At 40.6% G+C, this 26,446-nt stretch overlaps 1 protein-coding gene across 4 annotated transcripts in view; it reads left to right on the top strand.

The window, feature by feature from the left end:
* The window catches only part of ccdc24 (coiled-coil domain containing 24), a 94,667-nt gene that overhangs the window by 34,366 nt on the left and 33,855 nt on the right, over nucleotides 1-26,446 (top strand). For all 4 annotated transcript variants that reach the window (XM_072574420.1, XM_072574423.1, XM_072574421.1 and 1 more), the window contains 3 exons: nucleotides 4,260-4,432; nucleotides 16,276-16,443; nucleotides 23,050-23,148. In XM_072574420.1, coding sequence (XP_072430521.1) covers nucleotides 4,260-4,432; nucleotides 16,276-16,443; nucleotides 23,050-23,148 — 440 coding nt within the window. The remainder of the gene's footprint in view (nucleotides 1-4,259; nucleotides 4,433-16,275; nucleotides 16,444-23,049; nucleotides 23,149-26,446) is intronic.

The following is a 26,446-nucleotide window of genomic DNA, read 5'->3' as shown; positions in this document are numbered from 1 at the left end:
ATGTCCCAGCAGTAGTCCTGCCCCAACATGTCCCAGCAGTAACTGAATTGGGGGGCAGTTGCACACGAAACTGCAGGAAATGCCTCTTTTATAAAAAGATATAAACAGCCTTGTGTAATTACACGGGAGAGTGCCTGCTGCACTACCTAGTGTGTAAGCACGCACTCGGGATTGCTGGGCTCCCCTGCCACGTGGTGAGAAGCAATCAATAAAGGATCTTTAATACTTTAATTTTTTCTTGTTCTCTCATTTTAGTAGGAAAGCCAAGCGAGCTTTAACAAATTTAGATGTAAACAATGAACCAGTTTGAGTTGGAACCTCACCAGTAGAATCACCTACCCAGCTAACCAGTTATATTGTTTCATTATTTTAAAGCTCTCTATTAAGCCACCTGTCAGCCTTCTCCTTTCTAGATAGAGGAACATTAGCCTTTCCAGCCTTTCCTGTTTGATGGTGGGAGCACAGTGGTTAGCACTGCTGCCTCACAGTGCCAGAGACCCGGGTTCAATTCCCACCTCAGGCAACTGTATGTGTGGAGTTTGCACATTCTCCCTGTGTCTGCGTGGGTTTCCTCTGGGTGCTCCAGTTTCCTCCCGCAGTCCAAAAATGTGCAGGTTAGGTGAATTGGCCAAGCTAAATTGTCTGTAATGTTAGGTGAAGGAGTAAAACGTAGGGGAATGGGTCTGGGTGGGTTGCTCTTCGGAGGGTTGGTGTGGACTTGTTGGGCCGAAGGGTCTGTTTCCACACTGTAACTAATCTAATCTAATCTAAAATATAAATCCGTCAGTTCAGGCATCATCCTTTTATAAATAATTTTTGTAGGTTTTCCGATGACGAGAGCTGTTCACAGTATGCTTTAAGTGTAGTTCTATATTTAGTTAACATAACATTCCAAGCAATTCCTCTGGAAATTAACCTCCAGCAGTTTAACTTGGATTATTCATGATGTTACGATACATTGTATTTAATATTTCTGAGAGGATTCAAATTTTGATTGTAGAAAAATTGATTGATTTCAAGTCTTATGGAAATAGCCTGGAATAATTTCTTTAAAAGAGGTCAATGACAGATCACTGTAAGTGTTGGAGAATTTTTTTAAAGACGTTTGTATGGAAGGCCTTCTCAGTTGAGCTCTCCATTTTCTGCAAGGAAATCCTCTTTATTGAGTTCAGGGTGAAGCCCTACCTGCTCTTCTGAAAGAGTTCAGAAATGCCAACCCAAAGGACTAGCCACACTACCATACATCAGGAGCATTTCTGAACTGACAGCCAGACTACTGCGACCACTAGGACTCATAACAGCACACAAACCAACAGCCACGCTCAGACAACAACTCACTAGAACAAAGGACCCGATACCCAACATGAGCAAAACCAATGTAGTATACAAAATCCCATGCAAGGACTGCACAAAACACTACATCGGACAAACAGGAAGACATTTAACGATCCGTATGCACGAACACCAACTAGCCACGAAACGACACGACCAGCTATCCTTAGTAGCCACACACACAGACGACAAGCAACATGAATTCGACTGGGACAACACTACCATTATAGGGCAAGCCAAACAGAGATCAGCCAGCGAATTCCTAGAGGCATGGCACTCACCCACAGACTCTATCAACAAACACATTGACCTGGACCCAATATACTGGCCACTACAGTGGACAGCTTGAACTGACAACCGGAAGCAGCAGAGACAGGCCACTATAAATGCCGGAAGAAACTGCACAGAAGCGCTTCACAGGAGGCTCCCAAGCACGGAGGATGTCACTTAGACAGGGGACGAAACGTTTGCAAGACAAATTCCCAGCTCGGCGAACAGAACCACAACAACGAGCACCCGAGCTACAAATCTTCTCCCAAACTTTGAAGGTTACTTCAGAGTGCAACGCGATCTTGATGGGCCAATGGAACGAAGAATGGCAGAGGGAGTTTGAATTTAGATAGATTTGAGATGCTACATTTTGGAAAAACAGATCAGAGCAGGACTTATACACTTAACGGTAAGGTCCGAGGGAGTGTTGCTGAACAAACAGACCTTGGAGTGCAGGTTCATAGTTCCTTGAAAGTAGAATTGCAGGTAGATGGGATAGTGGAAGAGGAGTTTCATATGCTTTCCTGTATTGGTCAGAGCATTGAGTATTGGAGTTGGGAGGTCATGTTGTGGCTGTACAGGCATTTGTTAGGTCACTTTTGGAAAAGATTTACAAGGATGTTGCCAGATTTGGAGAATTTGAGCTATAGGGAGAGGCTGAATAGGCTTGGGGGTGTTTTCCTGGAGCATCGTAGGCTGAGGGGTGACCTTATAGAGGTTTATAAAATTATGAGAGGCATGGATAGGATAAATAGACAAGATCTTTTCTCTGGGATGGGAGAGTCCAGAACTAGAGGGCATAGATTTAGGGTGAGAGGGAAAAGATATAAAAGGGACCTACGGGGCAACGTTTTCACACAAACAGTGGTCGCTGTATGGAATGAGCTTCCAGAGGAAATGGTGGAGCCTGGTACAATGAGAGCATTTAGAGTTATAGAGTCATAGACATGAACAGCAGGGAAACAGACCGTTCGGTCCAACCTGTCCATGCCAACCAGATAACCCAACCTAATCTAGTCCTACCTGCAAGCAACTGGCCCATATCCCTCCAAAGCCTTCCAGTTCATATACCCATCCAAATGGCTTTTAAACGTTGCCTCCACCACTTCCTCTGGCAGCTCATTCCATACACGTAACACCCTTTGTGTGAAAAAGTTTCCCTTAAGGCCTGTTTTATATATTTCCCCTCTCACCCTAAGCGTATGCCCTTTAATTCTGGACTCCCCGACCCTAGTGAAAAGACTTTGTCTATTTATCCTATCCATAACCCTCATGATTTTATAAACCTCTATAAGATCACCCCTCAGCCTCCTATGCTCCAGAGAAAACAGCCCCAGCCTGTTCAGCCTCCCCCTATAGCTCCCTGGCAACATCCTTTGTAAATCTTTTCTGAACCCTTTCAAGTTTCACAACATTTTTCCAACAGGAAAGAGAGCAGAATTGCACGCAATATTCCAACAGTGGCCTAACCAATGTCCTGTATAGCGGCAACATGACCTCCCAACTCCTGTACTCTATTCTCTGACCAATAAAGGAAAGCATACCAAACGCAGCCTTCACTATTCTATTTACCTGTGACTTTACTTTCAAGGAGCTGTGAACTTGCACCCTAGGTCTCTGTTCAGCAACATTCCCAAGGACCTTAACTATTAAGTGTATAGATCCTGCTAAGATTTGCTTTCCCAAAATGTAGCACCTCGCATTAATCTGAATTAAACTCCATCTGCCACTTCTCAGCCCATTGGCCCATTTGATCAAGATTCAGTTGTAATCTGAGCTAACCTTCTTCGCTGTCTACTGCACCTTTGGTGTTATCTGCAAACTTACTAACTATACCTCTTATGCTCACATCGCAATCATTTATATAAATGATGAAAAGTAGTGAACCCAGCACTGATCCTTATGGCACTCCACTGGTCACAGGTCTCCAGTCTGAAAAACAACCCTCCACCACCACCTTTGTGCCAAATCTGTATCCAAATAACTAGTTCTCCCTGTATTTAAAAGGCATCTGGGTGGGTATATGAATAGGAAGGGTTTAGAGGGATAAGGTCCAAGTGCTGGCAAATGGGACGAGATTAGGTTAGCCTATCTGGTCAACATGGACAAGTTGGACCAAAGAGTCTGTATCTGAGCTGTACATCTCTATGACTCTAAGCTTAGCTGTGGACCAATTTAATCATATGTTATCTGGAACACAGCACCTTACACTTGCCTTTAAGATAAAGTAAAAGTTAGGGTCTAGGCTACCTCCATGAAATATTTTGGTGGGGTTTGGGGTGTGGGAGGGCAAGGGAAATGCTGATTTGGTCTCTAACAGCCCATTTCTTTTCGACGTGATCACAGAAATCCACTGAAAATTATTGTTTTCAAATGGCATGAACTTTCAATTAATCAAACTCCAAAAATAGAATTTCATACTACGTGGAATAATTTAGCCTAAAATGTGCATTTAAAATCAGCTTGTCAAAAAAAAACTGTTGGAGTTAAACTGCTCTAATTTAGATTGCTATGTGACTCCTTAATATGTTACAGACTTAGTGTGCCCCAGTGAAGTATCATCATTCTTGGCTAGCCATTATTTTCTAGTTATTCACTCAGTGCGGCAATCAACTTGTTCATTTGTTTATAGCTTTGTATGTTGGTCTCTATTTTAGGTGTCCACTTTAATGGAAATATGGCAAGGGATGAGAGCAACCAGATTGACAGTTTCTCAATTGCAAGCTTCACGTGCAGCCCTACCAGAGTCTCCTGCAATCAAAGATCTGCTTAGACAAGAAATTCAATTACTGCTTTTAGATGTTCAAAAAAGAGCACAAAAGGAGGGCAGGTAGAGTATTCACAAGATTTCTTTATTCTTTCACCAAGTCATAGAGATGTACAGCTCAGAAACAGACCCTTCCGTCCAACTCGTCCATGCTGACCAGATATTCTAAATTGATGTAGTCCCATTTGCCACCACTTGGCCTATATCCATCTAAACCCTTCCTATTCATATACCCATTCAGATGCCTTCTTAAATGTTGTAATTGTACCAGCCTCCCCACTACTTCCTCTGGTAGCTCATTCCATACACTCATCACCCTCTGTGTGAAAAAGTTGTCCTTAGGTCCCTTTTAGGTCTCTCTCACCCTAAACCATGCCCCTCTCTTTCTTGATTCCCCCACCCCAGGGGGAAAAACCTTGTCTATTTCCTCTATCCATGCCCCTCATGATTTTATACATCTCTCTAAGGTCACCCCTCAGCCTCTGATGCTCCAAGGAAAACAACCCCAGTCTATTTATCGAATAAGGTAAGCTGGAACACTGCAGTTAAACAACATTTTAAAAATAAAAGATCTAACCTTCTTGCTTGATCTTTCTTGTATTTGTTCTGTTCTATAATTTTCAGCAAGTTTCCAGCCCCTTGGTTTGAAGGACTGAAAAACACCTATTGCTCCCTAGTTGTTTAGTTTCATTTGCAATAAGAACTGATTTGCCTTTGAGTATTACTACAGTCTAAATCCTTTGAATTTAATTAGCAGCAAGAAGCTTACATCAAACTATTTATGTAGACTGTAAGATTAATAATATGGAATTGCTTTGATGGTTGTCCCAAGATTTAAAACCTGTTTTTCTTTTATATATTTCTCTCTATAATTTTGGGAGGGAAACAAAAAAGCTCTTCGAGAGGGTGTGAAATGACCACCTACGTTTGTCTGTATTCTTTTCTGATGCTAATAGTAACTATTCTATTATTGAGAAAAGCAAATAATTTAAGAAGAATGTTGATTTTATAGATTTAAAAAAAAATAGCTGCCCTTTCTAATCATCACTAGGGAACATTTTTCAGCAATAGTAAAATTTGTTGACAATTCTCAATCATTTGGAAGAGTATCTGTGTGTAATATACTAATTATGAAAGGAAAAGTTGATGAATACTTAAAGTCCTGAAATATTGTCTCTATAAAAGCAGGGAACCTAAGAGTAACTAGATAGCTTTCCAAAGAGTCAGCAGAAGAGACAATGAGACAAATTCTGCACTACATCATTGTGATTATAGCTGCTAGAGAGAAGAGCAGCCAAGAGGATGTCTACCATGCACCTTGATGCGTGTTGTAACCAAATAAAAAGCACATGAACAGAAAGAAGATGACTCATTTGCATCTTCTGTGGTGACTTTGGGCTTGCTGTTTTCTCCAAGAATGCACTTTATTCATTATATTTCTAGAAGTACATTACAAAACCTTTTGACTTGAAAACCACCAAGTGTAGTAAAATGCAATTTCCTTTCCACCATGTTCACTTTTAGATGTCTCAATATGATTGCAATGCCTTTGATTTTTACAGTATAGATTCCATGGCAGGCAGTGTATGAGCAAAGCTTTTCAAATTGAATATTTCACCGTGTGCAAAATAATCAACTTTTCTGTACGCCACGTGTACCTCTGAGATACCTTAATACAATTTCAGCACTCTTGATATTCACAATTCCTTGTCCGGCATACCGTCTGAAGATTTATACCGTTTCCATCCCTTGGTGTATTATGACTCATAGGACTTAGGCACTGACTTTTCCCCACTGGGCGTCTCTGGCAACTGCTCCAATCTGTAGTGCATCCCTCAGAACATGGTCTTAGATCTTGGAATGTGCCAACTTGCAACACAGGTGAAGAACAGCTCTTTGCAGTGGAGGTCCAGTGAGTTTTGCAAAGATCAAAATGCGTTTTTCACTATGCTGATGGTCCTCCAGCTCTAGTTGATGTTAATCCCAACGTCCATCCCTGACAACAGTCTGTAGAGCATAGAGAACAGCATCATGAAGCCACTTCGGACACACCGCAACAAAATCCATCACTTCTCTCTCTCAACCTTCTTTCCAAAGGCACTTTCCAAAAAGAGATGGACACTGTCTCTTCCACACCAAAGCCACTTTTAGGGCAAAATATGGAGGGATGAGAGACTCTGGGCATGTAGGAAGGAAGGGTCAGCTTTCTTACCAACATCCAACTTGCATCTTGGTGCTTGATTGAAAGTTCTGGTAGTTAGACATTTGCCAAGTGGCTTATGATTGAATGAACTGAGACCACATCATTCAGCCCCTTGAACCTGCTATCCCATTTAAAAAGATCATGGCCAATCTGACTGTAACCTCAATTTCACATTTTCCCTATCCCTGAGTACCTCTTACATCTGTGCTTAAATAAAATATATTCAGCTTTGGTTTATAACTGTTCAAAGACTCTGCTTCCACTATTTTGTCCTTTCAGAGAGAGAGTTCCAGACTTCTAATCCTTTGAGTCAATAAATTTTGCTTAATCTCTACTTTAAATGTGTGACCTCTCATATAAGCAGAGACTTTGAGATCTTAATTCTCCGATAAGAGGAGACATTCTCTCCACATCCAACCTGTCAGGATTGTGTACGTTTCGATCGCATCACCTCTAGCTCTTCTAATTTCCAGTGGTTACAAGCCTGGCTTATCAAACCTTTTCCTCTTTAGATAACATGCTCATTCCAAATATAAGTCTGGTAAATCTCAGGACTACTTTCAACATACGTGTATCCTTTCTTAAATAATGTGACCAGTATTGTGCACTGAACTCCTAATGTGGCCTCGCCAGTGCCCTGCATAGCTGTAGTATAACTTCCCAACCTTTTTATTGCTGGAAGAATTAAATACATAGGAGCATTCCATTACGTCCTGGGCTGTAAATTTTCTTTGTTCTTTGTTCCATTACCTTTCCTCAATACTTGCTCTATCCACATACTAATCTTCTATAATTCATTCATGTAGACACCAAGCTCAAACTGCATTGAGGATCTGTGCAATCTCTCACCATTCAGTTAATATGCTTATTTTTAATATATCATGCCACGATAGACAGTTTCATGTTAGAACATCGAACAATACAGCGCAGAACAGGCCCTTTGGCCCTCGATGTTGTGTCAACCTGTGAACCATTCTCCGCTCGACGCCCCCCCACACTATCCCAAAATCATCCATGTGCTTATCTAACGATTGTTTAAATCTCCCTAATGTGGCTGAGTTGACTACATTAGCAGGTAGGGCATTCCATGCCCTTACCACTCTCTGCGTAAAGAACTTTCCTCTGACATCTGTCTTAAATCTATCACCCCTCAACTTGTAGTTACGCCTTCTCATATAAACTGACGTCCTCATCCGAGGAAAAAGTATTTCACTGTCTACCCTATCTAATCCTCTGATCATCTTATACGTCTCTATCAAATCCCCCCTTTAGCCGCCGCCTTTCCAATGAGAACAGACCCAAGTCTCTCAGCCTTTCCTCATAAGACCTTCCCTCCAGACCAGGCAACATCCTGGTACATCTCCTCTGCACCTTTTCCAATGCTTCCACATCCTTCCTGTAATGGGGCGACCCGAACTGTACACAATATTCCAAGTGTGGCTGCACCAGCGTTTAGTATAGTTGCAGCATGATATTGTGGTTCCGGAACTCAATCTCTCTACCAATGAAACCTAACACACCGTATGCCTTTTTAACAGCACTATCCACCTGGGTGGCAACTTTCAGGGATCTATGCACATGGACTTCAAGATCCCTCTGCACATCCACACTACCAAGAATCTTTCCATTAATCCAGTACTCTGCCTTCCTGTTATTCTTCCCAAAGTGCATCACCTCACATTTAGCTACATTGAACTCCATTTGCCACCTCTCAGTCCAATTCTGCAGTTTATCCAAGTCCCCCTGCGACCTGTAATGTTCTTCCAAACTGTCCACTACTCCACTGACTTTAGTGTCGTCTGCAAATTTACTAATCCATCCACCTATGCCTGCGTCTAAGTCATTTATAAAAATGACAAACAGCAATGGTCCCAAAACAGATACTTATGGCACACCACTCATAACTTGACTCCAGGCTGAATATTTTCCATCAACCACCACTCGCTGCCTTCTTCCAGAAAGCCAGTTTCTGATCCAAACTGCTAAATCACCCTCAATTCCATGCCTCTGCATTTTCTCCATCAGCCTACCATGTGGAACTTTATCAAAGGCTTTACTGAAGTCCATGTATACCACTTCAACTCTCCTACCCTCATCTACATGCTTGGTCACCTTCTCAAAAAACTCAATGAGAGTGGTGAGACACGACCTGCCTTTGACGAAACCATGTTGTCTATCTGAAATCAAATTGTTGCTTGCTAGATGATTATAAATCTTATCTCTTATAAATCTTTCCATAACCTTTCCTACAACAGAAGTAAGGCTCACTGGTCTATAATTACCTGGGTCATCTCTGCTGCCCTTCTTGAACAATGGCACAACATTTGCAATCCTCCAATCCTCTGGTACTAAACCTGTAAAAAATGACGACTCAAATATCAAAGCCAAAGGCTCTGCTATCTCCTCCCTAGCTTCCCAGAGAATCCTCGGATAAATCCCATCCGATCCAGGGGACTTGTCTACTTTCACTCCTTCTAGAATTGATAACACCTGTGCGTAACTAACCTCAATCCTTTCTAGTCTAATATCTCATACCTCATTCTCCTCGACAATATTCTCCTTTTCCTGAATGAACACCAATGAGAAATGTTCATTTAGCACCTCTCCGATCTCTACAGTGTCCACACTCAACTTCCCACTTCTATCTTTGACGGGCCCTATTCCTACCCTAATCATCCTTTTATTCCTCACATACCTAAAGAAAGCTTTAGGGTTCTCCTTTATTCTATTTGCTAAAGACTGCTCATGTCCTCTCTTTGCTCCTCTTAACTCTCTCTTTAAATCCTTCCTAGCTAATCTGTAACTCTCCATCACCTCATCTTACCATCTTGCCTCATCAACACGTAAGCCTCCTTCTTCTTAACAAGAGATGCAATTTCTGTAGTAAACCACGGTTCCCTTACCTTATTACTTCCTCCCTGCCTGACAGGGACACACCTATCAGGGACATGCAATATCTGTCCCTTAAACCAGCTCCACATTTCAATTGTCTGCATCCCCTGCATTTTGCTACGCCATTTTATGCATCCTAATTCTTGTCTAATCACATTATAATTGCCCATTGCCCCATCGATAACTCTTGACTTGTGGCACGTACCTATCCCGTTCCATCACGAAACTAAATGTAACTGAATTATGGTCACGCTCTCCAAAGTGCTCACCTACAACGAAATCAAACACCTGGCCTGGTTCATTAGTAAGCACCAGATCCAGTGTGGCCTCCCTTCTTGTTGGCCCTTCAACATACTGTGTCAGGAAACCCCTCCCGTACACATTGGTCAAAAACTGATCCATCCGATGTACTAGAGCTATATAACATTTCCAGTCAATGTTGGGGAAGTTAAGATTCCCCATAATGACCACCCTGTTCCTTTCACTCCTACTCAGAATAATTTTGCTAATCCTCTCGTCCACCTCCCTTGAACTCTGCGGAGGCCTATAAAAAACTCCAAGCAGTGTGACCTCTCCTCTCCTGATTCTAACCTCCGCTCACACTACCTCAGTAGACAAGTCCTCATCAAAAATTCTCTCAGTCACTGTTATACTATCTTTGACTAACAAGGCCATGCCACCCCCTCTTTTACCACCTTGCCTGTTTTTAATGAAAGATCTAAACCCTGGAACCTGCAACATCCATTCCACACCCTGCTCTATCCATGTCTCTGAAATAGCCACAACATCGAAGTCCCAGGTACCTATCCATGCTGCAAGCGTATTTCGGATACGTCTGGCGTTCAAGTAGACATGCTTCAAACCAATTTGCTGTCTGCCAGCACGTTCCTGTCACCCTGAAATCTTGTCCCTGTCCTTCCTACTCTCATCCTCCTGTGCACTGCAACTATACCTCCGGTTCCCATCCCCCTGCTGAGCTAGTTTAAACCCACCCGAATAGCACCAGCAAATTTCCCACCCAAGATATTAGTACCCCTCTGGTTCAGGTGAAGACCGCCCTGTTTGTACAAGTCCCACCTTCCCCAGAATGAGCCCCAATTATCCAAAAACCTGAAACCCTCCCTCCTGCACCATCCTTGCAGCCACGTGTTTAGCTGATATCTCTCCTTATTCCTTGCCTCGCTATCACGTGGCATGGGTAACAATCCAGAGATAACAATGCTGTTTGTTCTAGCTCTCAGCTTCCACCCTAGCTCCCTGAAGTCCTGCCTTACATCCCTATCCCTCTTTCTACCTATGTCGTTGGTACTAAATGGACAACAACTTGAGGCTGGTCACTCTCTCCCTTCAGGACCCCAAAGATACGATCCGAGACATCATGGACCCTGGCACCTGGGAGGCAACATACCAACCGCGAGTCTCGTTTGTTCCCAACAAGCCTTCTATCTGAGCCTCTAACTATTGAGTCCCCAGTGACTAACACACTCCTCCTTACCCTCCTTCTTTTCTGTGCAACAGGGACAGGTTCTGTGACAGAGACCTGGGCCCCACTGCTTGCCCCGGTAAGTCGTCCCCCTCAATAGTATCCAAAACAGTATACATGTTTTTCAGGGGAACGACCACAGGGGATCCCTCCACTTTTTTACCCTTTCGAACAGTCACCCAGCTTTCTTCTTGCTTAGGAGTAACTACTTCCCTGTAGCTCCTATCTATCACAGCCTCTGCCTCCAGAATGATTCGAAATTCATCCAGCTCCCGCTCCAGTTCCCTAAAACTGTCTTGGTGGAGTGAGAGTCGGGTGCACTTCCTGCAAATGTTCTTGGTTGGGACACTAATGGTTTCCCTGACCTCAAACATCATGCAGGAGGAACATTGCTCTCCCTGCACTGCCACCCCTGTTAGTCCCTTAGTCACAAAGTTAAAAAGAGACGCTTACCTGATATGTCCTTGGTCTTTAAGGTTAGAGGAGGTGGTTGGGTGGGAGGCCCTACAAAGATAGGGTCTCAGGTTGAGAAGACACTGACTTATGTAGCAGGATGGAAATAAAAATAAGAAGTCCCTCCTTCCCCAGAAATCTTTGCTCTCTGACTTCAAATTTAAAAGCACAAATCAGTGATTCACCGCTCCCAGCAAGCCCCTGGTGTAAGCTCCCGCCCTTCGAGTTGCTGCTGCCGCTATTCTCCTACTCCGTAACCGTCTGATTAGATTTTGACAGTGTGTTAAGAGAATGATATGAGAAAGTCTACTGTTTCCTTTACCATCAAGGCCTCTCCAATGTTTCGTGTGGACCACTGCCTGATGGTCTCAGAGTCAAACCTAACTTTTCTGCACAAGTGTTTCTGCAGGGGTTAGATGGTATGATGTAGTCAACTGCTGGGAATGTTCCATGGCAACCTATCCTTAGTGACTTTAGAGGCATTTCATGTTTGTTTGCCAAGAATATATTCCCAATTTAATGTGATATTTATGTATCTTCTCCCTAAGAGTACAGTTCACTTTTGACCTTGAAATGTAGAGCAGGGTGATTTAAGTAATCGCAATAGAACAGGCGTGTGGAATGGACCAGACAACTCACTGAGCGGCCCTTATACCTGATGACCAGATTCTTGCCCACAGTGACAAAGCATGATCACTTGTAAATGCCCAGGTTTGGTTTTGCCCATCACTACTTGCTCCTTTCAGTTTTTAATGCTACCTGTGCTCCCTCTGAATCATATCGTCAACACCTTCAGATAGTCTGACCTGGGTGTGAAGAGGAAAAAAGCTAGTTAGCTCAGCACCCGAAGAAAATGGCCTCGCTCTTGCTGTGATTTCCCTTTTGTCATCGAGGCCAATTGAGCTTGTTTTGATGCTCATTGGTCTGCTCGCCAACAGATTTGAGCAGAAAGTGGCGACATTATTCATAAACGGGGGGAGGCTCTGTCCTGCACCCCACAGCCTGGGATTGCCACCCTTATGCCTGCATCATTCTTGAAGGACTTGCCAAAACATTCTATGGAACAAACAACCAGGCCAGATAGAAGGGGCAGCCTTGTTTATTTGATTGGAAAGGCTTCTTATTTTCCAGGGGTGGTCACAACCCTCAGACTAGGTCATTAAAATTTGGCCTGTGATCAGGGACAGGTGGGTGTGACTGGAGGTAGACAGGTATGGCGACCCAGGGATGGTGTACTCATCAGTCATCAAAGAACTGACTACAAAAATTGAGGTGATATTCTGTATGTTATAATATTGAAGGTGAAATAATGTTGATGTGAAATCTGCAATCATTTAAATTCATTCACTCCTTCGACATTTTATTATTCCTTTCCATCACTCATGCCTTGTGATAATTGCTGGGGTCCGGAAGTTTGACTTTTCTTTTAAATAGTGTTTGCAGTACCAGCACTTAATGCCAGTTCTGTTTGGAGGTGTTCCTAGAAATTTAAGTTTAACAGTTCTCATGGGCTGTTTTACTTGCTAGATTCATACCTAATGAGGGATACACCCCTGGAAGGCTGCCAAACCATGGTACTCCAGTTTCAACTGTTATTCTGTCCATTGAAGGTCCTACTTAAACACTTGCTTACTTTTAGAGTATCAGGTGTGGTTCAGTGGGGATTGGTCTTAAAGCAGAGTAGGGGAACCCTGCTCAATGAGTACCCTATTTCTCATTCATCCAATCACTCGGATGTACAGCCTAGATACCTGGCACTGGTACTCGATGTTGAGTCAAATTAGGTTGTTCTCAATCAAGTGGTACTCAGAATGACATTTTGGACAAATTGTACCTTATGTTAATGGAAATAACACTTATCCAGAATAGTAGCAGCATGAAACAGCTTCCCAAACTTGTTCTTCAAATCTTTGAAATACTTTGCCTTTCCACAACAATTTGAGGTAGATTGGGCACTTTGCAGGATCACTCATTTGCTAGTCTGCATGATATGCAGGAGCAATAATCTGAACAAAGGCCATTGACATGTGTTATGGACTAGGCCTGACCCCTCAAAGCATTTTCCAGCAGGTAGCCCAGACTGTAACTTTGCTATTTGTTTCAGGTAAGTGTACAGTGGATATTCCTGATTTAGTTGGTCCGACTGCTAAGTTTTAAACAAACAATTTATATGAGATTACAGAATGAAATACAAAGAACAGAAAATAGAATACTGGTTTAATTATCCTATCAAAAACCTGACCAACTATCCTGAGTTAATGATGCTGTTCCAAAAGTACTTGCATTAATCCCCATAAACACCCTCTTGGCACAAAAGGTAGAATCAAACAAAGGCTTACAGGTTTTAAGCCAGAGAAAGTACCAGGCTGAACTTAATGGCAGCAGCCTTTCTTCATACACCCTGCTGCTGAACTAATTCTATTCTAAACAAATGCTAGCTACACAGCTAGCTGGCTGCTCCCCTTTGATTATATCTGTTTTTAAGACATGAAAGCCTTCAGCTGGAAGCATTATATGTTCGGGCTAAACAAAGCGGGCCCTAATAAACCTTTAAAACCCAGCCCTTGTTGGAGCCTGGCCAATTACCCCTCTCTTGGAAAAAAAAAACTCAAGGGCACAATAAATTTGAGAGAAGGACCAGCTTTGAGACACATGGATGCTCATTTTGATGCATTTATCTTTTAGAGTCATAGTCATAAAGATGTACAGCACAGAAACAGACCCTTCAATCCAACCTGTCCACGCCGACCAGATATCCCAACCCAATCTAGTCCCACCTGCCAGCACCCGGCCCATATCCCTCCAAACCCTTCCTATTCATATACCCAACCAAATGCCTCTTAAATGTTGTAACTTATTAGCCAAATCAATGTAAATTCCAAACTCTTGAGGCACCAGCAAAGAACCCTGCTGTACTCCATGCATCACCTCCTTCCAATCAGGCAAAGGCCCCTTTATGCACGCAGTCTGTTTTCTACCAACCAGCCAGACCTTTATCTGTGCTGATATGTTGCCCCTAAGCCATGAGCTTTTATTTTCCACAATAACTTTATGTGGCACTTCATCAAATGCCTTTTCAAAAAAAGTTCTGTACCACATAAGAATTATCCTCAGGGTGATATGTTCCAGCTTATTTTACTATAGCTGGCATGTGTCATGGAGATAGATTCTTACCATCTGTTCTGCTGCACTGTAAGTTAATGTTCCAGTCAGATTTTAGCACAATTATGTCATTGTATCTGTTTAATTTTATAGAATTGATGTGAACCTTGGGTTTCACTACAGTCAAGGTACTGTATCAATATGCAAGTTGTTTGTGTAATAAATTTTGAAAGTGAGAGCATTTATAGGATGTGATCAGTAATTTGGGTGGAACGTTGAGTAAATAGAGGGACAGGAGTAGGCCATTCAACCTGTTGAGTCTGCATTGGCATTGAATATGATCATGGCTGATGCAACACTTCAATACCTTTTTACCTGCACTATCCCCATAATCCTTTACACTAGTTGTAATCAGAAATCTATCAGCCTCTACTTTAAATATATTCGAAAGACTGAGCTTCCATGGCCCTCTGGGTTTGAAAATTCCAAAGGGGCACAAACAACCCTTTCAGATAAAAGTGCTGTTCGTATCTGTTCTAAATTGGATTCCCCTTATTTTTAAATTGTGCTTGTTTGCATTTACCCTGAATTCTTTTTAAGTATTTTGTCGGCTTCAATGAGATCACTGTTCAATCTTAAACTCTCGAGACAATATATGTCTAGTTTGCCTACTGTCTGTTCAGAGGACAGTCTACCAACCTAGCAGAAAAGCTGACAAACCTTTGTTGCACTCCCTCCCAATTGTAATATCTTTCCTGAGATAAGGAAATCAAAACTTCATGCAATACTCCAGGTGCAGTCTGGCCAAGCTTTTATATAACTGAAACAAGATTTCACTGCTCTTGTGACAAGGCTAACATTCCTTGAGCCTTCCTAATAGCTTGCTGCACTTGCACATTCACTTTCAGCGATTTATTATCTAGGGTACCCAAGTCCCTTTGCACATGTACACTTTCCAACCTTTCATAGTTTGTTTAACTATTTGTCCTGTCCATTTGAGGTCAACATTTAACATGGCTGTAGAGTAGAAGGACCTCTCATTACAATTGCTTTTAAACTAATAGTATTACGTTTGGTACATACCTAGCTTCACAGAGAATTTATTGACGAGCTCTTCTGAATGAAATAATATTGAATGGGAATTATTGTATCCCATGGAATTAATATTTGTAAATCTGGAATCAGACCCCTGGTGTGAGATTGTAAATTGATTCTAAAATAGGGAAAAGAAATATCATACTTCCCTTCTGAAGATCAGGTTTGAGTAGAGTAATCATTTTTATCTTTATGAAACTTAGGATCATTGACCCAATTTTGCATTAACCCAAGATATACCTGTCGGGATCTTTTGATGTTATTAGATATAAAGATTTTCTACATTCTAGAGCATGATCAGTTTTTATTATGAGAAAAGAGTTTGTGATTAAAAGTGTTATAAACTGCAACTAATTAGCGTGTTGGTTTCCATCTAAAGAATATAATTTATATATCTCAACAGATAATGAGTTTTCCTGTTTATTCCAGCCTTACAGTAGGTCATGGTACATTCATAGTGTAAAATTGCTTCCAATTGGACATCTGTTGTATTTTTAAAGGGCTTGAGATTCCCAAGGGTTTGAATTTCACACAGATGGAAAAGAAGTATGGAGAAATAGAGAGTGGAATAAACCATATTATTTTACTATTACCACAACCATTTGTAAAATTTAGCATAATAATAGGCTGACTGGTTTCTTTGTCTGAGTCATGGCTGATACAATTTCTTTTCTTTAGGGATAAGAATGATGCACTTGCACCTTATAATCCTGATGTCGTCAGTTTTGCAATGGGACAAAGTAAAGTTCAAAACACCATGAATAATCCTGCAAGCACAGTGAATTTGATAAACCAGCAGGTGGGACTAAGAACCTTTGAAACCAGCAACAGAAATGAGAATGGAAGGTTGGTAAGATTAGACAATATTACAGGATTTTTCCAATGATTGTGTTATAATTGTATGTCTAATATAATTGAATTACATCTTGTTCTTGTGATGAGGGCAATGATATTGCACCTGGGCATTTGAAGTCAACATATAAAACCTCAATGTTTTACAGCCCTAAGTTATTTGTTATTTTCTACTTATAGTCCACAACATATAGTACTTTTAACCTTAATTTCACACCTTACCACTAGGCTACCATACAGGAACTTTGTCAACAGTGTGACATTTTACTGATGATTTGTGCTTGAGATGAATTAAATTCCAAGGGTTCATTTAATAATTTGTGTTCAAAACCTCTGGTGGTATTAATTTGCTGTTCGGTTTGCCCTGTTCCATATCCTCCTAGCCAGGTATGACTGATGATAACTGCTCTTCCCACATTTACAAAGGTGTACAAGCCTTGCTTTTAGCTGTGGTTTAGTATAAGAAATGTTGTATCAGAAGACTTGATGACATTAATGTCATTACCGTTACATTGGTCTTCATGCTGCATTCTTCACGGTGCGCTAGGTTGCAGTATTTCACAATGTAAGTGATATTGGTTTGTTCGTGAAGTCAGACCTGGAGGCTAATAGGCTGATTAAGCAACCGACACAGCATCCCCAGGAGGAGCATTGTGGTTTTGGCAATTCTGTTTGAGCGGATAGCAGTTGTTGAATGGTAATGAGGCCTACCATTCTATCATGAAAGAACTGGAATTAAGGTTCTTCTTTAAACTGTTTTCTAAGAGATGGTTCTGGGCTACTGCTGAGACAGCATGAAGATTTGAAAACTTCCTGCCTAATCTGATACATCAGCTTCTGGAAGCCTGAAGATTAGAGAGCTGAGTTAAGTATTGTAGCCGTTGCCTGTGAACTGAGATGGTGACCCTTATTAAGGTATCAGATAAGCAGCAAGGAGTCCATATTTATGCCTATGAAATAGCACATTCTGAAAGCAATTTCAGTAATCTGACTAGCTTTGTTGCTTTCTTTTATTTATCCTTGACTTTTTATCCGTATTGTCTGTAAATGGGGACTGAAAACAAATGTTTTTTGGGTTTAAAGCACAGACAATAATCAACTTAACATGTTGTTTAATTTTCTCTCGGCTAAAGTTTTTCTGTATCTAATAAGATTAGGTCTTTTGTTTTAAGATACAACATTGGCCTCTGAAAATTAATTATTGGTGAAGTCTGGGTTAGGAACTATGGAGTGACTATTCAGGGATCTTCAGTTCAATTTTACTGTATTGCAAATATAGAGGTAAAAAATGCTGTTTTGGCTCATCTGTCGAGACTGTAGTGCTGGAAACTGATGAAGTGCTTATGCCATAAATGTCAATTCTCCTGCTTCTCGGGTGCTGCCTGACCTGCTGTGCTTTTCCAGCACTACACTCTCGACTCTGAACTCCAGCATCTGCAGTCCTCACTTTCTCCTACCTGAATTGGTTTATCTGTCTTGGTGTCGTAACAGCACAACATCATAGAAAGAATGTGAATGCTTTGGAGAGATGCAGAAATTATTTCCTACATTGGTTCAAGGGATTATGAAAATCAGTTATGAAGCTCGATTGAAGAATTTTCTTTGAAGGGAAGTCTAAGAGATTTGGTAGAGGTTTGCAAAATCATGAGCAGGCTGGATAGAGTGGACTGGAGACACTATTCCTGCTTGTAAATGGAACATGAACAAGACTGAATCGGGTTAAAGTGATTTGCAAAAGAAGCAATTGTACTGTAAGAAGAATCTTTTTCGCACAGCAAGTATCATTGGTAACAGTACTAACACGATATTCTCTTGGGGAAAACATCCAAGTCTCAGTTTTTATCTGCCACCTGCTTCATTCTACACTGTACCCTCTTCAGCTAACTCACCTACTCGATTGAATCTCTCCCTCATCTCCGATACATAATCTAATTGTGAGATCTCTGACTTTGGTCCTGTCAATTTTACTTTAATTAGTTTCAAAGAGCCTCTGACTTCATGACTAAATATTAACTCAAAGGAAGGAAACTGAGTAGATACGTTTGGGACATCTCTAATGGCAAACAATATGAATGGGATATCTTTATCCCAATCATTTGGTAATCCTAATACTAAGCTTTTAACATGGTCGACAAGGTCTGCTGCCACCTTTCTAAAGCTCCCTGGGATTCAGAATGATATGCACTGGATTTAAAGTGCTACATGCCTAAGCTATTCATAACTTCCTTAAACAGCTGTGCAGTAAAATCTGACCCTTGGTCCGACTGAATCTCTCTGCGTAGCCCATAATGTGTGAAGAAAGCTACTAACTCCTCTACTACCCTTTTTGCCTTGATACTCCATAATGGAATTGCCTCCCGAAATTTGGTAGACACCCCCATTATGGTTAACAAGTACGGGGTTCCACTTTTAGTTCTCAGGAGAGGATCTACACAATCAATTATAACCAGCGTGAAAGGTTCTTCAGATGCGGGAACTGGCAACAAAGGTGCTGGTTTTATTACTGCCTGTGGCTTGCCTACTATTTGGCATGTATGGCACGTAAGCAAAAGTTAACCCCATCCTTGTGCATTCCAGGGCAATAAAATTTTTTTTGTACCTTAGCCTGAGTCTTTCATAACCCCAGGTGACCTCCTACAGGTAGCTCATGTGCTATCCGTAACAGTCCCTGTCTGTATATTACCGGCAACACAATCTGGTACACTTCAGCCCATTTCTCCTCTGCACTAACCTGCCATGGTCTCTTCATCTGATTCTATCTTTCAGATAATAACTCTTCAGAATACGCATCCACACATATATTTTTTACAGGACTAAACACTTCTGTCTGACTCTGCATGTTCAGGTTTTTCCTGCACCATTACATCAAACAGGGTATCCGCTAACTGAACGTCAACTCTTTCATCTTTCTCTTTACCTTTTGCTTTGTGCTGTGACTTATGATAGTGGGATCTGGTTGCCACACAGCCTGGGAAAATACCACGATATTTCTGTTTTAACTTCTCAGTTTCTTGGTCTTCCTTCTCCACACCAAGGGTGTCACTTCCACCTTTGATCCTGCCAAATCATTCCCAAGAACAAACTGAATTCCTGGAACTGACACCCTTGTCAATCACTCCCACTGTAACTTCCCCAGTCTTAAGTTGGCACGCCAACGTGATCTTACATAGAGGCATGCTAAACTTCTGTCCATCTGTCCCACAAATTTACACACTCTTGGGCAACAGATCAGAAAGAGTGCATTTTTGCTCGTCCCTTACTATCAGCGACTGGTTAGATCCTATATCTCTCAAAATTATAACTTCTTGTCCTTCTCCCCCTGTTCTTTGAGTAATCTTTATCCACTGAGGTGAATTCTTTGCAGAGGTCGGGTACTAACTCCATATCCAGCCCCTGCCTAGGCTGTGCACTCTCCTGCAGCTCCTCAGCTCTTCTTGGGGTCTCCTTTACTACCTTCACTGTTGCCACTGGCTTAGCTTCTTTTACCACATCTTTTCCCACAGCGTCCTTTAACGACAGCACTGTCTTTGTGTCCCACTTTACCACAGTGAAAACACCTGAGGCCTTTCACCTCCTTTCCACCGTCCTGTGGTAAAATCTTAACAGTGCTCTCTAGTCTTGGTTTAGTAGTGTAGGATCTCCCCTTCTCCCAACTTCTATCCCTCACAGGACGAAATTCTGGCTGGAAGCTTGTCTTATGCATCAGCATGCACTCATCTGCTAATTCTGCAGCCCTTCTCATTTCCTGACCTTTCTGTTCCTCCACCTGAATTCTTACCATCTCTGGAAGTGAGTTTTTAAACTCCTCCAGCAGAATAATCTCTCTGACAGCCTTAAATGTCGTATTTTCAAAGCATTCTCCCTCGATCAAAATGACTGTTGAATTCTAAAAGAATTGAACCTAAGTCTGACCTGGTTCTTCCTTTGTGTTTCTGGACAATTGTCTATATGCTTCTGGTACCAATTCATAAGCACTTAAAATAGCCTGTATAACCACTTCATAATTTCTTGACACCTCATCTGACAGTGCAGCAAATACCTCATTCGCTCTGCTTACCAATTTAGTCTGAACTAGCTTTACCCATAAATCCTTGGACCACTCCATCTGCCTCGCCAATTTTTCAAATGGAATAAAGTAAGCTTTGATATCTTTCTCATCAAAATGTGGCAAAGTTTTGACATATTGATATATATAACTACCTTCACTTTTAATCTCCATCCTATTAACTTGACTTTGCTGACTAAACTGCAACTTCTTAAGTTCACATTTTCTATCTCTTTCTCTCTCCCTTTCTTCTCTTTCTTTGCTCAGCCAAGAACCTTCTCTCTCTCTTTTTCCTTTCTCTTTCTCTTTCCCTCTTTCTCTGTTTATTTATCTTCTAACTCAATTTTCCTCAATTAGAATTTAAATCTTTCTCTCTCTACTGCATTTGTCTGTTTCTCTGATACACGTAAGTGTTTGAGTAAGCCCTTTACAATTTCAGCTTTACCTTTGTCCTTGATTAAACCCAAATCTAACTTATTTGCTAATTCTAAAAGTATGGCCTTTTTCTTTCCTTCAAAACTTCCTTGGCAAATTTGAGAATCGTCCTCAAATTCCAGAACCTCTTCTGCAATTTTAAGAGCCATTTCTTTCACTTTTAATTTAATTGACCACAAGTCACCAAAATTAAACAAATTGTCTCACCTATGTTTTATTTAAAGATCTGTAAGTGTTTAAATCTGCTGGGAGTTTTTTGTGCCCCCAAATCTATTCAACTCTGTCTAAACCAGTTCAAATCACGGACCCGAGCCCCCAAACTATAATGACACTGGGTAAACTCTCCTGCTTAATTTAAAACCAGCAACACAGAAAATGCAGTTTATCCTATGCAGTAATCTCCAAAAAATTTGAATGGCCAAGAACTATATAACGTAAAAGTTAACAACTTTATTTCTTAAAATATAACAGAATAATTAACCAACCACTATTTACAATTTCTTTCTCTAACCTATCTTTTATCTTTCCTTCCATAATTCTAGTCCGCTAAAACTCCCATTTAAGATTTACAAAACAACACTTATCTCGAAATCAGGCAGCTGTAGGTTCTTGTCGTCAGATCTTCCTGTGTCGTCTTTTCTCCTTGTTAGGAATTTCTGTGTCACGGGTCGAAAAAATACTTTTATGAGCGATTCTTTTCAAGCAGTCTGTAACGTGCTAGGTCTTGGCAGTCCTCCTCTCAACTGTTCAATTTTCCCCTGGTCTTATACCCCAGAGCATTGGATTGTGTCATTGGCTTTTAAGATTGTCGATATACTCAATTGAAACTTGATTGGAAATTGGTATTTTTCCAGGGTATAATTTCAACTGATTGGCCGAATTCAAATTTGTTTTTGTCTCCAGGCAAGGAACTAATTGACCCAGTGTTGCATTGTTGCCTTATCGAGAACACTTGGTGCTGTGTCCGGTAGTTCTGCTGCTTTTCCCTCTCTTAAAGGTACACATACATCTTCATAACAGATTGTCTGTGATTAAATCAGTGATGTTCAACACAGTCTGCAGTCAGCCATGTTCTGTTGATCATGGCAGCGTCTGTCTTCCTTCTTCAAATTTACTAATGTGCTATGTGATCGTTCTCAAGGACTCCTGCTATGAAAGCCCAAGATAAATGGACCTGATCTTTTGACCATGTAGTGCAGTGATCATATCCTTGTGATTTTATGTTCAGTCTATTATCATTCTTCCTGAATGGATATTCATCATAATCTATTTTGCAAATTAATGATCTAATTAAGTGTACCTTCAGTTGTGTGTGGTAGATAAGCTGTCTCACACATTCTGTGCACAGTTGCAGAGGCAGTTTCATCTGATTTGACTTTTTAATATCTTGGTAGTAAAGTAAAATGTCAGCTGATATCACCAATTGAATTTGGCTTTATTTTTCCAACATGAACTACTGCTATTGATTGGCATATTTGCATTTCTTTATAATCTTGAACAAGTCTTATGCTACAGTAAAATGTCACAAGTTGACAGTACAGCATGGGGTCGTTTAGTGTTGCCTTATTTTCAGAGACTTTGATTAATAGTGATATGTTGGTGTAGATAGAAAAGTGGATAGCTAACAGGAGCAACGAACAGGTACAAATAGGTCTCTTTGTACTTGACACGATGTAGCAAACATTCAGTGAGCTGCAGCCACCAGGTACCTGCTTTGATTTATTTGTTGGGAATTTGCCCTGTCTAGTTTTTAAGTAAAGGATGGAGACTTTGAAATGGCATATAAATAATGTGAATTGGGATTTTAATAAGATGCATGGAAATAAAGTAGTCATTACTCAAGACAGGATTCTGGATTCACCATTTACAGCTTGAAGGGAAAATTTCTCTGTATCCAGAATCTGATTTATGTTCTCTCACATTTTCCCATCTTCCTCACCAATACCCATGCCACACCAAAGTGGGGAAATTTCCACCCAGTATTTTAGAGACTTGGTTGAAACAACAGCTAAGATAATTTTAATTGTGTAAGATCAAGATTTTTGTAAGGAACTATTATGAAAAGATATACAGATTTTCAGAAATATGTTTTCCTTAACCTTGACTCCTTCCTCTTTTAGCCTTTCAGGCCTTTCCAATTCCAACTACAAGGATAATATAAATGCCATAAAAGACAAGATTAATGTCAGAAATATTGATGAAGTTGTGGCACATTTGCAGTGAGTATCAATTACATTTTTTGGAGATCTCTGATATTTACAAAAGTATTATCAAATTGCCACAGTGAGTGATGAAAAATATTGTCTTTGTCATTTTTCATATAACTGCTAAATGATTAAAGGGAAGTCCCAGTTATGGCATTTAGGTATTATTGTTAAAACTGCGCCATTTTGGATGATGTTTTGTGGAATGTCATGCTGATGCTTAGAAGATTTTTAAGAGGGGGTTAGCATCCTCTGCACTAGGAATGAAAGAGCCTGTCATCTCTTCAGAATGTACCCCTTACCTTTTTTTCCTGAGAGCTCATCCAAAAGTTGGGGTTGTTAACATCAAATTTTGGGTAAGATCTTTTCTGCTTCCCCAATTCAAACAATGTTACATTTGCCTTCCTTATAGCTTTTGATCTTGCATGTTAGACTTCAGTCATTTACTAACAGAGTCAATTAAGTTCCTTTGCATTCCTACCCTTTCCAACATCTCTCCATTTATGATGTCGTCTGTGCATCTGTTCTTTGTACCAAATGGATGACATTATGTTTTTCCACATTAAATTCCATCTGCCATGTTCTTGCCCAATCACGAAGTCTGTTCAAACCCTTCTGAAAACATTTTATATCTTCCTCACTCAAAAAATTCTTGCTTAGCTTTGTATCATCTGCAAATTTGCGAATATTTCCACATCATCGATACATCTATTGATCTTTGCAGTACCCTATTAGTCACTATCTGCCTGTATGAGAATGATCCAGCTATTCCTATTCTTTGTGTAGTAGTTGGCCCCTTTAAGTTCGAGTGCTGAGGAAGGGTCACATGACATGCTAGTCCAATCAGAGATAGAAGGGAATCTGGATAAGGCATGTACGCCCATCAGTTGATTTGGGGGAGCTAGGTATGTAAGAACTTGTAAGGTACTCTCTAAAGTTTGTAAATGAAAACACTTTTGATAACAAGTCCATCAGGCAGTAGTCAGCATGTAAAGTCCTCAAGGCCCTGTTGTTAAAGAAGAGGGTTGATCCTGTCTGGTGGTTCCTGGAGTAGACTACCAAAGTCACTTGACAGAATGCCTCATTGACAGAACTTTCCATCAAGCGCTAAAGCATTGCTTGGCCTGTTGGGGAGAAGGACAGTACCCATCAGATCCTTCATGTATGCCTGCACACATCTCTTTTGCCTTTGCAAAGAAGCTCTAGAGTGAGATGCAGTGGTTTTTGTTGTGGTTCATCCTGAGTAGCTCCCTGACCCAAGGCCCTGCTGAATGGGCTGTTCTCTGTGACACACCGAGACAAACATCAACTGCACCTGAAGGACCATCAACAAGGTTAAAAACACTCTTTTCTTCTTGTCTGCCCAAAATGTGTTGCTCTTCCAGAGCAAAGAGTTGACCTCAACCAGGTGAAGTTTTAACAAAAAAAGGTGTTGCTGACTGGCATGTTCCAAGGTCCAGGACTACATCCTGAGGGATGCACTGAAGCTTGGGGCAGCTGTTGGTAAGGTGCAGTGGGGAAAGACCATAGACTCAGTCTTTCTGCAAAACATACCCAGTGTCTGCCAAGATTCAAGACCCACTCACTGCCTTAAAAAGAATGTAAATAGTCATTTTCCCAGCTACTGATGGAAGGCTGATGGATCTGTAGTTCCCTTTTGCTCCTTTTGTTTAAAAAGTGGATGAAAATTACAAGCTTCCAGTTTGCAAGAATCATTCCAAAATCAATGGAATTTTGAAAGTTGATTGCCAATACATCAACTATCTCTGTAGCCATCTCCTTGAACACCCTGGGATATCGACTGTTAGGTCTTGGGCATTTACCAACTTTCAGCCTCATTACTTTCTTGAGTACAACCTTCTTACACTAATTTCCTTCAACTCGTCAGTGTCTTCAGACACTTCTGGGTGTCTCATGCTGGGAGATATCTTGTGTCTTCCTTTCTGAAAACAAACACAAAATAACTATTTAGCTTCTCTGCTGTTTCTCTATTTTACATTCTTCCAACTCTGCTTTTAATGATCCACAATTGTCAGACACTTTTTTTACATACCTGTAAGCTTTTACAGTTCAATTTTATAGTTCATTGTTATGCTTTTTGCTAGGTTGTTCATAGCCTGTTCTTCCTTTCCTTATTGGTTCTTGATCCTCTTTCACTATTTTAACAACATTTCCAGTCCTCAGATTTATTACTATTTTTGGCATCTTTATAAGCCTTTTCTTTTAATTTTGTACAATCCTTAATTTCCTTTGTCAGCCCTGGTTATCTGACGTTATGTATTTTAGTAGCTTGGCTGAATGTATAATTGCTGTAACAGTTTGTATTTAAAGACTGTCCATTGCCTGTGTAGTCTTGCTTTTTAATGTATTTTCCCAATTCAGAACGCTCACCTTGTGCCTCTTGCTTTCATAATTTGCTTTCTTAACTTTTAACTTAACTTGCTTCAGATTTGACTACCTCAAAATCTTACTTTATGTTTGAAACTATCATATTGTGGGCACTCATCCCTTGTACAAACAAAATTAATAATAAGCCCTTTTCATCATAAGGTGCAATATCTAAAATAGACAGTTTTCTTATTGGCTCTTCAAAATGCACCACGAGAAAATCATCCCGAAGGCACTCTAGAAACTTGTCCTTTACAGCTTTTGTGCTCAATTAGTTTACCTAGTCTATATGCAGATTGAAGTCATCCATGATTGTTGTGCTACACATGCTTCAAACTTTATTCATTTCCTATTTTATACCTGCCCCAAGTTATCACAAAGTCCTTGAGTTCCTCCCTCCCGTTTTGTGATTTAGAAATATTTCTGGGATGTTACTTGCAATGTTCTTTACTGTAGAGGATATAAATGACCTGTTCAGTTCTTCTGTGATTTCCTGACTTTCTATTTTTCAAAAGGACCAATGTTTAATGTATTTTTAAAAAATCTATAAAAATTGTCACTACTCATCTTTATATTTCTGCTGTCTCATGTACTTTATTTTTTCCCTTCCTCATTTTAGAAATCATTACTTTTCTTCAAAAAAAAATTGTCTAATCCAACCTGTCCCCTATCTTCACACAATTGTATTTTTTCTTTAAATTTAATGCCATAATACTTATAGTTTAGTACACATGGTGTACCCTCCCCTTAGTTTTTTGTTGGAATGTATCTGTTTTGTGCATTCTAAAATATTCCCTTAAATATCTACCTCTGCACATCTGTAACCTACCTCTTGGCCTAATTTGCTGGTTCACTTTAGCTTTTTAATACCCTAAGAATTATCTTTATGTAAGTGTATAATACCAGTCTTGAGCCCACCCTTCAC

This window comes from Chiloscyllium punctatum, chromosome 7 (assembly GCF_047496795.1).
Source record: "Chiloscyllium punctatum isolate Juve2018m chromosome 7, sChiPun1.3, whole genome shotgun sequence".
In the NCBI taxonomy this organism is placed as follows: Eukaryota; Metazoa; Chordata; class Chondrichthyes; order Orectolobiformes; family Hemiscylliidae; genus Chiloscyllium; species Chiloscyllium punctatum.
Note: the sequence above shows the minus strand (reverse complement) of the source record. Positions and strands in the feature narration are given on the sequence as shown.